General features: G+C 30.5%; 2 protein-coding genes across 5 annotated transcripts; both read right to left on the bottom strand.

Annotated features, from left to right (window-relative positions):
* Positions 1–576: 576 nt before the first annotated feature.
* On the bottom strand, positions 577–7,435 carry LOC107930869 (cell division control protein 48 homolog B). 3 transcript variants are annotated; one of them, XM_041117050.1, is made up of 13 exons: positions 7,047–7,435; positions 6,399–6,657; positions 6,250–6,294; positions 5,984–6,039; positions 5,701–5,850; positions 5,166–5,273; positions 4,617–4,716; positions 4,165–4,449; positions 3,929–4,098; positions 2,783–2,911; positions 2,373–2,460; positions 1,810–1,887; positions 577–1,597 (listed from the first exon to the last, which is right to left on the bottom strand). In XM_041117050.1, exons 2-13 carry the CDS (start codon positions 6,594–6,596, stop codon positions 1,106–1,108), a joined length of 1,899 nt encoding a protein of 632 aa, XP_040972984.1. In that variant the 5' UTR covers positions 6,597–6,657; positions 7,047–7,435; the 3' UTR covers positions 577–1,105. The 3 variants fall into 3 exon arrangements, with proteins under 3 accessions (XP_040972984.1, XP_016718119.2, XP_040972983.1); XM_016862630.2 differs by having other exon boundaries at positions 6,399–6,605; XM_041117049.1 differs by having other exon boundaries at positions 6,399–6,616; positions 7,047–7,434.
* Positions 7,436–8,820: 1,385 nt separating this feature from the next.
* Positions 8,821–10,741, bottom strand: LOC107930792 (uncharacterized). Of its 2 annotated transcripts, none has more exons than XM_016862508.2 (3): positions 10,501–10,693; positions 10,279–10,397; positions 8,821–9,168 (listed from the first exon to the last, which is right to left on the bottom strand). In XM_016862508.2, exons 1-3 carry the CDS (start codon positions 10,635–10,637, stop codon positions 9,143–9,145), a joined length of 282 nt encoding a protein of 93 aa, XP_016717997.1. In that variant the 5' UTR covers positions 10,638–10,693; the 3' UTR covers positions 8,821–9,142. The 2 variants fall into 2 exon arrangements, with proteins under 2 accessions (XP_016717997.1, XP_016717998.1); XM_016862509.2 differs by lacking the exon at positions 8,821–9,168 and adding an exon at positions 9,321–9,496 and having other exon boundaries at positions 10,501–10,741.
* Positions 10,742–14,447: the final 3,706 nt, after the last annotated feature.

Here is a 14,447-nt window from a genome sequence, read left to right as displayed (position 1 = left end):
AAGTGTTCCATCAATACCCATCTAATATTGGCATGATTAATATTTTAAAATTTTAAAATATAATAATTTATTTTATTCTCTAATTTTATATAAAAAATTACTATTTCTTAATTTTTTTCACACCGGTTATTTGTCAAATCTTCCCAAATGTATGACAAAATTAATATTTATTAATTTGTTGACGTGATATCTAAATGAATGATATATTAATAATTAATTATTTTTTAAAATTAAAAATTCCAAAAATTATAAAATTATTTAAAAAAATATGTTCTAAAATTAATTGTTAACATAACATACAAGTGGACTTCCACATCAACAAATTAAAAAACATTAACTTTTTCATACATTTTAAGAATAATTTGACAAACAATACAACTTCAACAATTACAAAAAACAAAAAATTAAATGAAAATTTAAAATAATTTTTTTATAAATTTAAAGAGAAATAAATCAATATACCAAAATTAAATTCAGCAACATTAATTGTTACAAATATTCCACTTTTACCCAACATCTAATATCGTCGCTGTATTAAACAAACACAAAAATGTCATTGCCAAATCTAGTTGTTAATTCGGCATAATTTAGTCCTCAATGTCATTAACTAGCCTAAATGGCTAAAATTAATAGGTTAAAATGTGCCTATAGTCCCAGTACTCCTCAAAAATTGAAAATTAGTCCATATACTTGCATTATTAAGAATTTAATTCCTCTTCTTTTTAAATTTCAAAATTTAAAAGCAACTACTAACACTGATAATTTTTTTTGGTTAAATTTGTTGATAGCATTTTGGAATAATAATAATAATAATAATAATAATAATAATAAAACTTAGCCATGTAGTTAGAAAGATGTTGTAACTAACATGAATTTAACAAAAAAAAAATTAACAATTGAACCCAAATCTTGAAATTTAAAAGGTAGGATAAAAATCCTGAAATATAAGTACAATGACTAAATTCCTAATTTTTGAAAAATTCAGGGACCATAGGCATATTTTAACCCCAAAAGAAAAAAGAATACAAAATGTTTCTATAAATAAACAAACGTTACCAAAAAAAATAGGTGATACAAACTATTTATATAAGATCATCAGCATACTTTATGTAACCACTGATTCATATGATGTTTGTTCATTATGCATGAATATATATGTACCAGCAATAAGCAATATGACACCCAAAACACTTATTTTAATTGGAAATGCTTTACTCAATGAACTTCTACCTTTTTGTATTATGGCTTTTTGTCGGGTACTCAGTTTCAACTCGGTGGCACCGGAAGGGGACAACATTGAACCTTGGTTCTTCATAAATGATGAATAAGTTTCAATTTCATCTCTTGTTAGTGCTGGTTTTAGGGACGACTTCACTGTTTCAAAATGTCGATTGCTGACTAAGGTGGCGGATATGTTTTCCCTCAGGGCTACTATCCCGGCTTCCCTGCACAAACCTTCCAATTCGGCTCCCGTGAACAGCTCTGTATCTTCTGCTATTCTTCTTAGATCAACATCATCCCCGATTTTCATGTTCCGTGTATGCACGCGAAGGATCTCATACCTAGCGTCCATATCAGGTGGCGGTACATAAAGCACCTATATTTTCATTGTTTCAAGAAGGTACCAATTAAGACCATTGAAACAATGCTCAAGTTTTCCATTTCAATTGATTCATATATTATTTTTGTTAATGAGACAAAAGTACAAGGTTTAATGGTGTACTGAATTTGTAAGACAAGTTAGGACCGAGAAACCATACAGGGAAACAGCAATGTCAAAAGTCAGATGATAAAAGAAGGATTTTTTACCAAATCAAATCTTCCAGGCCGCATAAGCGCAGGATCGATTGCATAAGGTCGATTGGTAGCAGCTAAAACGAGAATCCCCTGAAAAAGAATTGACTCAAAAATCACATAAAGAAAACTAGATAACATCCCTGATAGTCTGACAAACCGGAAATAAGGATTATGGAGGTAAAAGTACCAGGGAGGCTGTTGTAACTAGGAGTTGGATAAAATTTTACCCCTCCCACTCAAAAAATGGGCAAATTAGTTCTTATATATTAAACTAAAGTGCAAATTGATCATTCTGTTAAAAATTCCATCTATTTTTACCGTTAAAAAATTAGTCCATGTATGTCAGAATGAAGTACACATGGCACGCCATGTATAATTGTCTGGTTATTTTGTCAACAAACCAAGTTTTTAACAGTAGAAATGGATGAAATTTTTACTAGGACCAATTTGCTCTTTAATCTAATGTATAGGGACTAAATTGTGCATTTTTTTGAGTAAAGGGAACAAAATGCAATCTAACTCCTAGTATAGGGGCCTCCATGGTACTTTTACCGGCTTATGGAACTATCTCTCACTTTTGCCTGTTCTAAACCATCCATTTCAGTCAGTAAAGTGGATAGAAGCCTCTCTCCAACAGTAGTACTGTTCCTCGAACTCCCACCCCTGCCATTTAAGGGAGAAGATATAATCAGTTTGAACTACTAGAACAGTCCAAAGCAAAATGATGAGAAGAATGTATTTATAGGCGACAAAATCATTAGACACATAACCATGCATGACCACAATCTAGACTTCACCCAATACATTTCATTATCTTGCCAAATACATTATGAAATAAGAGCATTGAGTCAATAACATGGTGTCTAATTGTCAAAACCAAATAGCACACGACAAACGTAATCCAAAACCTAGAATATGAGAAAATCTACATTTTAGAGAAAATCAAGTAATACAAACTCTATTAAGTAAAATGCTACATGCTAACCGTTTAGCAGCAACAACATCAGCTTCATCAAAGAAAATTATGCTTGGTGCTGCAAGACGCGCTCTACGAAATGTATTTCGCAACAAAGCTTCACCCTCTCCAACATACATCGAGTATAGCTCTGCACCACTGATTCATAAATTATGAATAGACCAGCACAATACACAGTATTTAAACAAGCATGAGAGCGAAGCAGTGAGATCGAAAGGCAAAATGTAAACATATCCTCGGTCTTTGAAGCTGAAATGTGGGGGGTGAATGATGGTTTAACAGTAGCCATAATATGGGAGTGAGGAGGACTTTGCTGGAAGTCAACAAATTCTCAGTGGCTAAAGCAATTTGCAGTAGAGGAGAAGGGCATAGTTTTAATGTTGTATTCCGATCTGTTAACGGATGCTAAATTTGGATTGGGAAGTGAATTTTAAACATATCTATCGGGAAGGTAATGCTTTGGCGGAATGCAATGGCAAATTTTGCATTTAGTAAACCAGTCAACCTCCATCTTTATCACATCAAGCCTGATGAAGTGTTGACGGTTGCCCAAGATGACCTAGATGGTTTAGCTAGAACAAGGACGATAATAGTGTAATTCAAACTCTGCGGACTTGTACCAAGTCCTCTGTGTAAGCATCCACTATCTCTGAGATTTTACCCATATAAGCAAGTCTAACAACGAAGTTGTTTACTGCTAACACAGGGCTCCATTGTAATCATTGGAAATATGTGTACTCACATAGGTCTATAAGGAGCTAAGTCTTTATACAAAATCAGTTTTATTAGCATGCTTGCTTGTCTTTGTACTAATACATTTTCTTTCTTTCAATGATTAGGCCTCCTGTGTGTGAATGGCTTAAACCAAAGAAAGGCAAAAGGTAATTCTATCCTAGTTCCAAGATTTTCTTACTTCAAATTTACCATCTTCTTAGATATTCGATTTACAAACTTATGTCACACACCCTAAAGCCCAGAACCAAAATACAGCTACCATAAGATGGCTAAAGTCCTACACCCTAAAGCATCTCTTAAGAACAGGTGCAGAAGTTGGTGGGGAGTCATCAGTCAAAATATATCAACCACCAAAGAAATATTAAGGTCTTCCATACATGTTTTATGGATTACAAAATGTCCACCCAAATATGATCTAACCTCAAAGAGAAAAAAGAAGCTTGGGCAGCATGAGCAGCAGCTTTAGCAAGAGTTGTTTTTGAGCATCCAGGAGGTCCATGCAGAAGAACTCCACGAATAGGAGATATCCCAAGCCTTGCAAATGCAGCTGAATGTTTGATAGGCCACTCAACAGCTTGCTGGAGCTTTTTCTGTTCATGAATTGTGTAAAATGAAATCCAAGATTCTCAATAAGAAATAAAACATGTAATTCTCACCTTCAGATCTTTGAGTCCACCAATATCATCCCAAGACACCTTCGGAATATCCACAGTTACTCCTCTTGTTATGCTTGGGCCAACAACAGACTTAGCAAGCTTCCAGTCGTCCATTGTTAGGCTAACGACACTTGGAACTTCACCTGCATCTGTAGACCTTTTAACTGCGGACATGGTTGCCTCACGACATAAAGCTTCCAAATCAGCTCCAACATATCCATTGCAAGATGCAGCTACAACTTGTAAGTCAACACTGGGATCCAAAGGAACCTTCTTTGTATAAAGCTGAAAACAATGACAACAAAGCTTTATGACTTGAAGCAATCTGAACTGGGATGTGAATCAAGCAACTAGTACAGTGACAACTCATGCTTACAAATGTTTCAAGCATTTAAAGGGTCTGATTGATCATAGCAAGCAAAGCAACACATATAAGGGACAGTCAGTCTTACCTTGAGAATTTGAAACCTTTCTTCTTCGTTAGGCGTGGTAACTTCAACTTCATCATCGAAACGCCCTGACCTTCTTAGAGCTGGGTCAATTGCATCCACTCTTGATGCACAAAAATAAAGGTTAGCAACGATTTACTAAGTTCGACCTAAAATGTTAGGACCCACTGCAACTAGCTTTCTATGATTAAACCACCAGTCCATCAGTTAAGACATTACAGCCTCTTTTTGGGCAAAATGAAAATAAGAATTACACTAAGGAGATAATTGACGGTACAAAATTTATAAGCCCAATGCATTTAAGTTTATAAAGATAGCACCATAACATCATAGCACTTGGAGAAAATCTTAGAAAGTGGCGGAAACTGGGAAGTAGTAAGTATAATGCATAACTATTAGGTTCTAACATAAGCATAAAACAAGAAACTTGAATGACATTTGAATCTTTATATAAAATCTCTAGAAGCTTGACACTATGTTACTTATAAACGAGGCTGACCATGGCACGTGCAAAAAGAATGAAGCTTTATAACTCGAATTAGACAAACCAACCTATTAGTTGATGCAACCACAACGGCTCGTGGTACAGAAGTTGCTGAGGGTTTATTGGAGTCCATCAATGTAAGGAGTTGAGAAGCTAGCCGAACATCCTGCTCACGTCTACATTTGAAGCATAGTTAGTTTACTGAAGTGTGCTTCAGAAAACAATCACTTGGTTACATGCAAAATGCAATGTGCATATACACCAAATATTCTAAAACAAAATATTAGGTATGACCTTTTTCTAGATTTTTGCAGTTATTATCAAAATATGATTACTTCTTTTTAGCCAAGCAAACCATTGATAACAACCTATAGGGGAATGTAGATGAAGGAAACAGCATTAGAAATTTAGTGATAAATTTTGCTTCACACAATAACCAATTATAAGTGATCAACTATCATGCAATGTTACATCTTGAATTCCATGAATTCTCAACTTGTTTGTCAATCACACTCAAATACAAATTACCAAAAGAAAGAGGCAGTTTGAATATGAGCAATTTTCTATAAAAAAATCCATTTTTGCTCTCACTTCTTTCAATACCTTGAATCACGACGAGGGCAAAGCGCATCTATTTCATCAATGAAAATAACTGATGGTTTGCCTGAACTCGCATGAGATGATGCCTCTGAAAATGCTTCCCGCAAAATTCTCTCACTTTCTCCAGCATGTGCTCTGTGAACAGAGTGTGGACTGCAAGACAACCAAAAATCATAAAACCTATGGAAACTTGAAAATGACAAAACAACAATTCAAAGACCTTTTTTTTTGCACCATACAGATGCACTTTTATAGCATACAAAAATCAATCCAAAAAATGCAGTACCTGAGAACTATTAAATGGGCACCGGATTCCCGAACGATTGCACGTACCAAGCTTGTCTACATTGCAAAAAAACCAAGTTACTTCAATGAACAAAAGGATCATATATCCCCCCCCTTCTTATCAACTATAGATAGAAATTCACCCATTTTAGAACAATGATTTACAACATATATTAGCTTTCTGGGTATTCAAATTTCAAAAAACTGGTGACGATATTGAAGAAAGAAAGATAGAAAGAAAAGCAGATGCATAAAGCCGTTAGTTACCTTCCCAGTGCCTGGGGGACCATATAGGAGCAAACCACGAGGCCACTGAAAGAAAACCCAGAAATCAATAACTCAAAAACAAAAGCTACAACTTAAGATTTTGAAAATATATATAGAAAGAAAAAAAAAAGAAGGTAAAAGCTGGATACTTTGAGACCAAGTTTCTGGGCTTCACGAGAGTAGATAAGAGGGAAAACGATAAGTTCTCTCAAGGCTTGGAGAGCCTTGGCATTCCCACCAACTGCTTCCTCAGCTTTCCATTGACCATCACTTACGATACTTATCCCGCCATTAACGATGCTGCTGCTGCTGCTGCTGCTGCTATTGCTGTTACTAACAGTAGCCATTTAACCGCTCTATGCAGCAACTTTGAAGAAAGGAAAAGTAAACAGGTTGCGGGTTTTGAGGCTTTTGTAGAAAGGAAATTGCGATAAAACAAAAGCACTAACCGATAAGCACATACCTCATAATTTCATAGAATTTTCAAAACAATAAGCATTAAATTTAAAAATAATAATAATAATCATTTCCAGCTTATAAACAATCGAATAATATGCTTACAACATCGACACAGTCAACGAATCAGAAGAAAACAAACGTCACATTCCAAAACCTTTTTACTTCCTACTTAACATCCAAAACAACAAAAATTGAACAAATCAAATGAAGCATAAAAATGAACAGCATCCAAAGCGAAAAAATAAACATCAAACTAGATATAGTGAAAAAAAAATGGTTAAAATCAAGAAAAAAGTCTGCCAAGTTAATAAGCATAGCAAAAACAGAGAAAGACGTACCCCGAGCTGAACGACGGTGAAGCTCCTTCAGAACGTCAGTGAAAGGTGAACGGCAACGAACGACAGTGATATTTTAGGGTTTTAGAAAATGGGTGTCGGCCGTCGGGGATGTTTTGGGGGGAAAGGGTATGAAATCATGAAAAATGGCTGAAAGCTTTTGGGGTTAAAATATCCTATAGTCCCTGTACGTTTTCAAAATTGAGAGTTTAATCCTTATACTTGTATTTCTAGGAATTTAGTCCTCTACTTTTTTAAATTTTAAAATTTAAGTCTAACTGTTAACCTCGTTAATTTCTTTTTGGTTAAATTGGTTGCTTTGACATTATGAAATAAAAAAAAATACTCACTGAGTAGTCATGTAACTTAACATTATCAATAGTTGACTTGAAATTTAAAATCTGAAAAGTAAAAAAATTAATTTCCTAAAAATACAACTAAATAGACTAAATTTCTAATTTTTGAAAAGTATAAAAACTATAAGCATATTTTATTTTATTTTAAATTTTAATTAATTTTTTAAAATGGGTTTAATTAGATCTTATGAGTTATTGAGATAACTTAAAATTAATATATTATTAGCTGGTTTTTTCATTTGAGTCAGTTTTGAAATTAAAAAATCGATAACAGGACGAATTAACTAAATATACCAAGGCCAAAATTAATTAATCCACCCCACCCAATTAAACCGAAATCAAGAAAATTGAAGGGGTCGGTTTTTCAGTTAAAACCGAAAAATGCTCTCCTCTACATCAATTTGACAATTTTTATTTTTAATTTGTTTTACATTAGTTTTAGAATTTGGTAATTTTTTTCAATTTAGTGTTTGAATTTGGATTACATTAAAGCATGATGATGCTGTATTTTAAATTAGGAGTGTGAATTCAATCAATCTAATTTTTTATGCCAGAAACCAAATAAATCAAACGAAATTTTTTTTGTTTGTTTCAGTTTGGTTTTTAAATTTTTTTCAGTTGAAAAAAAAAACTATAATTGAGGTATTTTAAAATTTCATTCCCTTTAATTTCTTTCACATAATTGTATTTTCTTCTTCAATTTAATATATCATATTACTTCTAATTTTATTTTTATTTTTATTTCAAATTCATTACAAAAATATTAAAAATTAAATCAAACAATTTTTAATCAACTCAAAAAATATTTCTTTTCTTGGCCAACAATCCAACATACAATTTTCATGACTTCTACTATTCTTAATGGATATTTATCAATTTAAGTTTTTTTATATATTAAGTGATAAAAATTAAAATGAATATCATAAAAAATATTAATTTGAGTTTTAAATATTACTTGGTATTGGATTTTAAATTTTAATAAATTTGGGTTTTTAAAAGTATAAAATTTTAATGGGTATTTAGGTTTAATGTTTAAATTTGAGTTGACTGATTAGGTATGTAAATGGGTTATGAGCTCATTATATTATGGGTTATCACTTAATTTGTTTATTCTATTTAAAATGTCAAAATTAAAATACATCGAATATGTAATAATTCAAAATTCACGGTCATCGAAAAAAAGTACATTATAGTGCCTCCGTCTCAGTAAACTGAACCTGTAAATAATTATTAGAAATACCTATGAATCTAGTAGTGTGTCTAAAAACCAATTAAATTTAACATGAAAATAAATTAAACCTAGATTATGATGGAGGTTTAAAAAAATCTAAAAAACTTGACCGGACAGAACCAATATCACCCCTAAATTTACCATGATCTATATAAAGTGCAGTAGAAAGCACCTTTTGCGAGAGCAAAAATGACGAAAATCAAGACAATTACATTTGAAATGGGATGTTCAAGGCTATAATAACATGCCATTATCGACATTATTTTTAACTATAAGCAATGTCAACTTCATTGGAAAAAAGAGTCACTATTAAGCAGAACGTGCCATGGCTAAAATGGCAAGCAAACTAAGATTAGCATGAGATAGCCATGATATATGAAATCTCATGGCTACAAATGGACTGCTTAGATTACTTTTGGTCCCATATTTTAAATCATCTCCAAACTAAAAGTTGATAGTAATACACACATCTTTAAACATGTCAAAGGGAAATGAAAGAATCTTCAAAGTTCCTATGGGAAATTGCTTGTTGCTGAATCTAACACAAATAAGGGCAAAACAAAAAAACTGATAAGCTCTTGTCAAAGTTATGAATTCAGGGTGATTATGTGAAGTTCATCCACGTTAAGAGACACTAAGGGGAAAGCAAAAGAAGAAGAAGAAAGGCAACATTGACGAAAGGAACCAAACTCAAAAGCAAAAATCAATGTCAAATTGAAGTGTTCCTCAAAGACCAGGTTCAACTATAAAATCTTGTGCCTCAGAAATCAGTAAAAAAGAAAAAGGCTTAAATGTTAACACTACTACCCATGTTCCACTCCAAAAACTCTCTGCAAAACATGGCTATCATAAAGGCAATGAAATACCTGCAGCTCAAACACAAAGAAGAATGAAGATCAACACAACACCCAGAACCAATTTCAGAATATATGCTTCAAGTTACACATTAGGTCTAATTGCAGTTTTAGCCTCTCTATTATGCTGAAATTTGGGATTTAATCCCTCTACTCTAATTTTATCTTTTAACTTTTATAATGTTATTAGTTCGTCCAAATTCATAACACTATTAACCGCCGCTATTAAAGTAATGACATGGATTTCCATGAATTTGTTAACCCTATTAACACTGTTATCAATTAATAGTTAATACTGTTAATAATGTAACAGCATCAACTAAGAATGTAATCTATTTGGACTTACTAATCTAAATTAAAGTAAATTCCAACATAACAGAGAGACTAAATCCTAAGTTTCAACATTGTAGAGAGACTAAAACCATAATTAGACCTCACTATCAATCAACAGTTAGATTAAGTAATGCAGATCAACTAAACAGTTCAGTCTCGAAATCTTTGCCTTACATTTAATTTGCAAAGTTTAGTCTTATATTTAAATGTTCTAGTAACAATCGAGCTTTCAATATATTATCATAGGATGCAAATACAGTATATTAAAATTAAAAAGCTGATTCGCCCACCATTGATATTTTCTTAAACTAAAAGGCTTTTCTTAAAGCTTTCTTTCCTCATTTTCTGGAATTTTGCTTGACATTGTATCAGAAACATATTCTTTTGTTCATAGATTTTGGATTGAAAATATGTATATATATATATATCAAATGAAATTAAAAAAGAAAAAGTTAATTAACCTTGAGGAACTAAACTCCAAGTTTGAGACTCAGAAGCCAAGCTCGATATCAATCGCGCCGAAGCTATAGCGTTGTGAAGCGGCATCATCGATCCCACACTACTCAGCTCCAATGGAAGCCTTAATCATTTAAAAAAAATATTTAAACGAATTATAATTGTTCGAAGATCATAGATTCAAGCCAAATAAGAAAAAATAGTTCAAAAAAATTAAAATCTCTCACCTTGAGATGCGATAAATGCGTGTAGCTGAAGAATGAGATGTGGACTGAAGAACAGTGAATGAAGACTTATTGAGCTTACTAGTTGAAGACTGTAACCGAGTCGTTAACCTAGACATTGCCTTCCAAGAGGACGCCATTTTCAGAGCTTCCTCACTCGAGTTTTTTTTTTTTTAATTCTGTGTTAATGGATCACGAAGGAAATTAGTCAAGAAGTCCAAATAAGATGGAAGTCCATTAGCCCATAGTCAAAGAATATGACTCTTTAGTCTATACTACACCTCTCCATGGGCCCCGTCTGCGGCCCCAAGCTCATCTTAGCCTAACCCATCCAAAAGTCCATTTCACTATTCAAAAATTAACAAATATTTAAAATATCTTTTTTATAATTTAATTTATTTTTAAAATATTTTTATTATTAAAATTAAATTTGAGTTAGGCCGAGACATAAAAAATATTGTCCAAGCATAACTTAAGTTAAGTCGATCAACTTGTTTGGTTCATGAATAAGTCTAATATATATTCTTTTACTGTATTTATGAAGTTGTAAAAATTAAATCAAATTGGTAATTTAACTGTTTAAATTAAAATTTAATTGATTTGATAATTAAATTATATAAATTGAATAGAAAAATTAGATAATCAATCTCTCAAGACCCAACTTGATTTGTTGGCTTATAGATATGTATGATCTGGAATTATGCTCTTTTAATACTCATAATCTCTTAAATTTTCACCGCTCACATGTACATCTCCACATGTTTAAACCCACAATCTCTGTAGATATCTATTCTCTAGAGTACACTTATTTATGCGTCAACACTATGGATTTTTATACGTGGAGACATACTTGAGGGTAGCAAAACTTTAAAGAAGATAATTTCAGTTTGTGTATCATACTGGAAGGTCAGGTCATGATACGACCATAACCAGTAAAATGCTGAGAACATGGAAAAGGAGAAATCAATTTTTTTTTGTATTTTTAACAAAAAATAAATTTTATTTTATTTTGGTTACGTATATTAACTTTTTAAAATTTTTAGAACATTAGTTTCTGTTTAGAAAATTCAATGAATTGAAAAAATAATATAATTAAAAAATATTTAACTAATTTAAGATTAATTTTATTTGATCTTTAAAATATTTAATATTAAAATAATACGATAATTCATCATGAATATTGATATTAATACATTATAATTTAAATATCATTATTAATAATTTTTTACATGTTATTTATTTTTTACATATTGTCAAATTAATTTTCTCTAATATTATTTTTTTAAAATATTATATTCATCTTTACTCTATTTTATTATATTTGAAAAATATAAATTTAATTTGATAAATGTTATTAATATATTTAAGATAATATTACATTTTCCCCAAATATATGAAATAAAAAAGTTTATTTATCAAAATATATGGATTAAAAAATTAATTAGTGAAATTGTTGAAATCGGCGCATGGAGCAGCCGAATTGAAAGTTGGCACCTCCAGGTGCCTATAATATTTTTTTGGCCTCAAATAAAAAATGGATAAATATCATGATTAGTCACCATCTTTTGTCAAATATTAATGATAGTTACTTTCAATTTTTTTTTTCAGTTTCAATACAATATTAATAGATTTCAAGTCAATAATTTGGTGGGAAGTACAAGTACAGATGATATTGATTTTATTAATTTCTTCTTCTTTTAAGAATTTATTTTGAATTTTTGATAAAATTATGAGGGACTATTTGTGATATTATTCCATTTTTTCCAAAGGATGGGAATAAGCCATTCTTTGGAGGTTACGTTCAACTAAAATAGTGGAATAATATCACAAATAGTCCCACAAGTTTTTATCAAAATTCTGAGATGATTTTTTATCCAAATTATGAGGGACCATTTGTGATATTATTCCATTTTTTAGTTGAACATAAGCTCCAAATAATAGCTTGTTTCTATGCTCTGGACAAAAGTAATATAATATCACAAATGGTCCCTCATAATTTTATCAAAATTTCAAGATAAATTCTTTAAAAATGAGAAAAAAAATTAATAAAATCAATGCCATATTTACTTGTAATTCTCACCAAATTCTTGGATTGAAACCTAATATTGCATTGAAACTGAAAAAAAAACAATTTAAAGTAACTATCATAAAAATTTGACAAAAGATGGGGACTATTTATGATATTTATTTTTAAATATTTATTATCGTTTTGAAATTTTTAGTTTTTATTTATTTATTTTCAGCAAAAGTTAAAGATTTTTGACATCTTGAACATCAAAGTTTAAGTTTCAACATCACAAATATCATAAGGAGATTTTCTCACAAATTATTTTAATTTTAAGTAACATTATGTGCATCCTCTATATAAATTCATTTTTAATTTAAGATTTTATTTTAATTTTAGTTTATTTATATATATTATTTATGATTTGTACACTTACGCCTATACTTGCACTTATATCATATAATGACTTCAATTTTGGTTGAATTTACAACTCTTACTTCTTATATAATTTGGTTTAATCTAATTTGAGTTTGAGTAAAACATTTTGAGGACGATAATTTTTTCGGTATAAAGGATAGTTAACCAATGATGATTATAAACCAGTGAAAATTTTAAATAGCAGTAAGGGATGATGCATTCAAATATTCATATAGCAACACTAGAGCTGAGTCCGAGAATTCTTCAAATCTCTGCAAACTATTAAAATTATGACCAGCTAGTTTAGTCATGTAGTCCCCTTCTTTATTGTAATTCTAAGAATATGTTGAACTTACACACTTTAATTGCATTTTCGGGATAGATCAATTTTAATAATAAAAATATATTAATGTTAATATAAAAAAAATTTAACTAATCGGCGTAGGCCAAGACCAAATTTAAATGTTTTCTTTATAAAATACCTTTACTAGATTTACTTTTTCCTTTTACGCTTAAAATAAGCCGGTCAATTGGAATGCAAGTCAAGAGAATTGTTAAACGTGGCCCTCAACAACCATAATAGGGACAACAAATGAGGTTTTTCGTGGATGATTTATTTATTCAACAACTTTCTTTTTGGTTTATATGAATTTGGTTAAATTTTATCTAAGTCCTTGTACTTTTTTTATAAATTTAAAATTTAACTTTTGTACTTTTACTTTTGGTAATTCAGTACCTATACTTTCCAGATTTCAAATTTCAAGTTTAATTGTAAACATTTAAAGACGAAGTCAAAATTTCTTTTTGGAGGGGAACTGAGTTTTATATTTTTTTAAGAGATAAAATGTAAATTCATCATTGTATTAGCTTATATATTTAAAATATTTAAAGGATTAAATTAAAATTTTATCATTTTTGGAGGATAAATATAATTTGACCATTTGCTTTTTTATAATTTTATAAAATATAAAGGAGCCAATATAATATTTTTCCATTTTAGGGTGGCCTCGACCTTGCCATCTTCTTTTTTGCACCGCTTTTTAACACTGTTAAGATTATTTTATTTAATTCAGATTCATTATAGCATTATTTTTTTAATTATATTGCTATCAAGTGGATATATATTTTCATCTCAAAATATCATACCAATAAATTTAATAACATTAACAATTAAACTAAAATTTTAAAATCTAAAAAATAAAATGTTAAATTTTTAAATATTAAAAATATAAAGACTAAATTTTAAATTTACTGAGATATCACAAGTTAACCTATGAAATTCCAAGACGTCATCATTATTTCTTAAAATTTCATGAAGCCATCACAAAAAGCAAGGTATCATTGACTCGTGAGTCACATTAGCCGACACCAAGACAATGACCATGACCCAATAAACAAATAATAGTGGGATTTTGGTACATCTCAAAAAGAAAAAGAAAACTATAGAGTCATAGGTCCACCTATAATGCGATTGCAAGGTTCAAAGATAATCCGTAGGCAAATAAATTGTAATTGTTGAATTAGATTA

Source organism: Gossypium hirsutum, chromosome A07 (genome assembly GCF_007990345.1).
Source record: "Gossypium hirsutum isolate 1008001.06 chromosome A07, Gossypium_hirsutum_v2.1, whole genome shotgun sequence".
Lineage (NCBI taxonomy): Eukaryota > Viridiplantae > Streptophyta > Magnoliopsida > Malvales > Malvaceae > Gossypium > Gossypium hirsutum.
Note: the sequence above shows the minus strand (reverse complement) of the source record. Positions and strands in the feature narration are given on the sequence as shown.

What these genes read in the sequence shown, in the direction of transcription:
- LOC107930792 (XM_016862508.2), bottom strand. Translation starts at nt 10,637, where the DNA reads ATGGCGTCCTCTTGGAAGGCAATGTCTAGGTTAACGACTCGGTTACAG. An exon ending in CGCATTTATCGCATCTCAAG is followed by an intron (nt 10,398 to 10,500) that starts GTGAGAGATTTT and finishes TAAATGATTAAG; the next exon opens with GCTTCCATTGGAGCTGAGTA. An exon ending in TTGGAGTTTAGTTCCTCAAG is followed by an intron (nt 9,169 to 10,278) that starts GTTAATTAACTT and finishes TATTTGTGTTAG; the next exon opens with ATTCAGCAACAAGCAATTTC.
- LOC107930869 (XM_041117050.1), bottom strand. Translation starts at nt 6,596, where the DNA reads ATGGCTACTGTTAGTAACAGCAATAGCAGCAGCAGCAGCAGCAGCAGC. An exon ending in GCCCATTTAATAGTTCTCAG is followed by an intron (nt 5,851 to 5,983) that starts GTACTGCATTTT and finishes GTTGTCTTGCAG; the next exon opens with TCCACACTCTGTTCACAGAG. An exon ending in GCTTCTTTTTTCTCTTTGAG is followed by an intron (nt 2,912 to 3,928) that starts GTTAGATCATAT and finishes TTTATGAATCAG; the next exon opens with TGGTGCAGAGCTATACTCGA.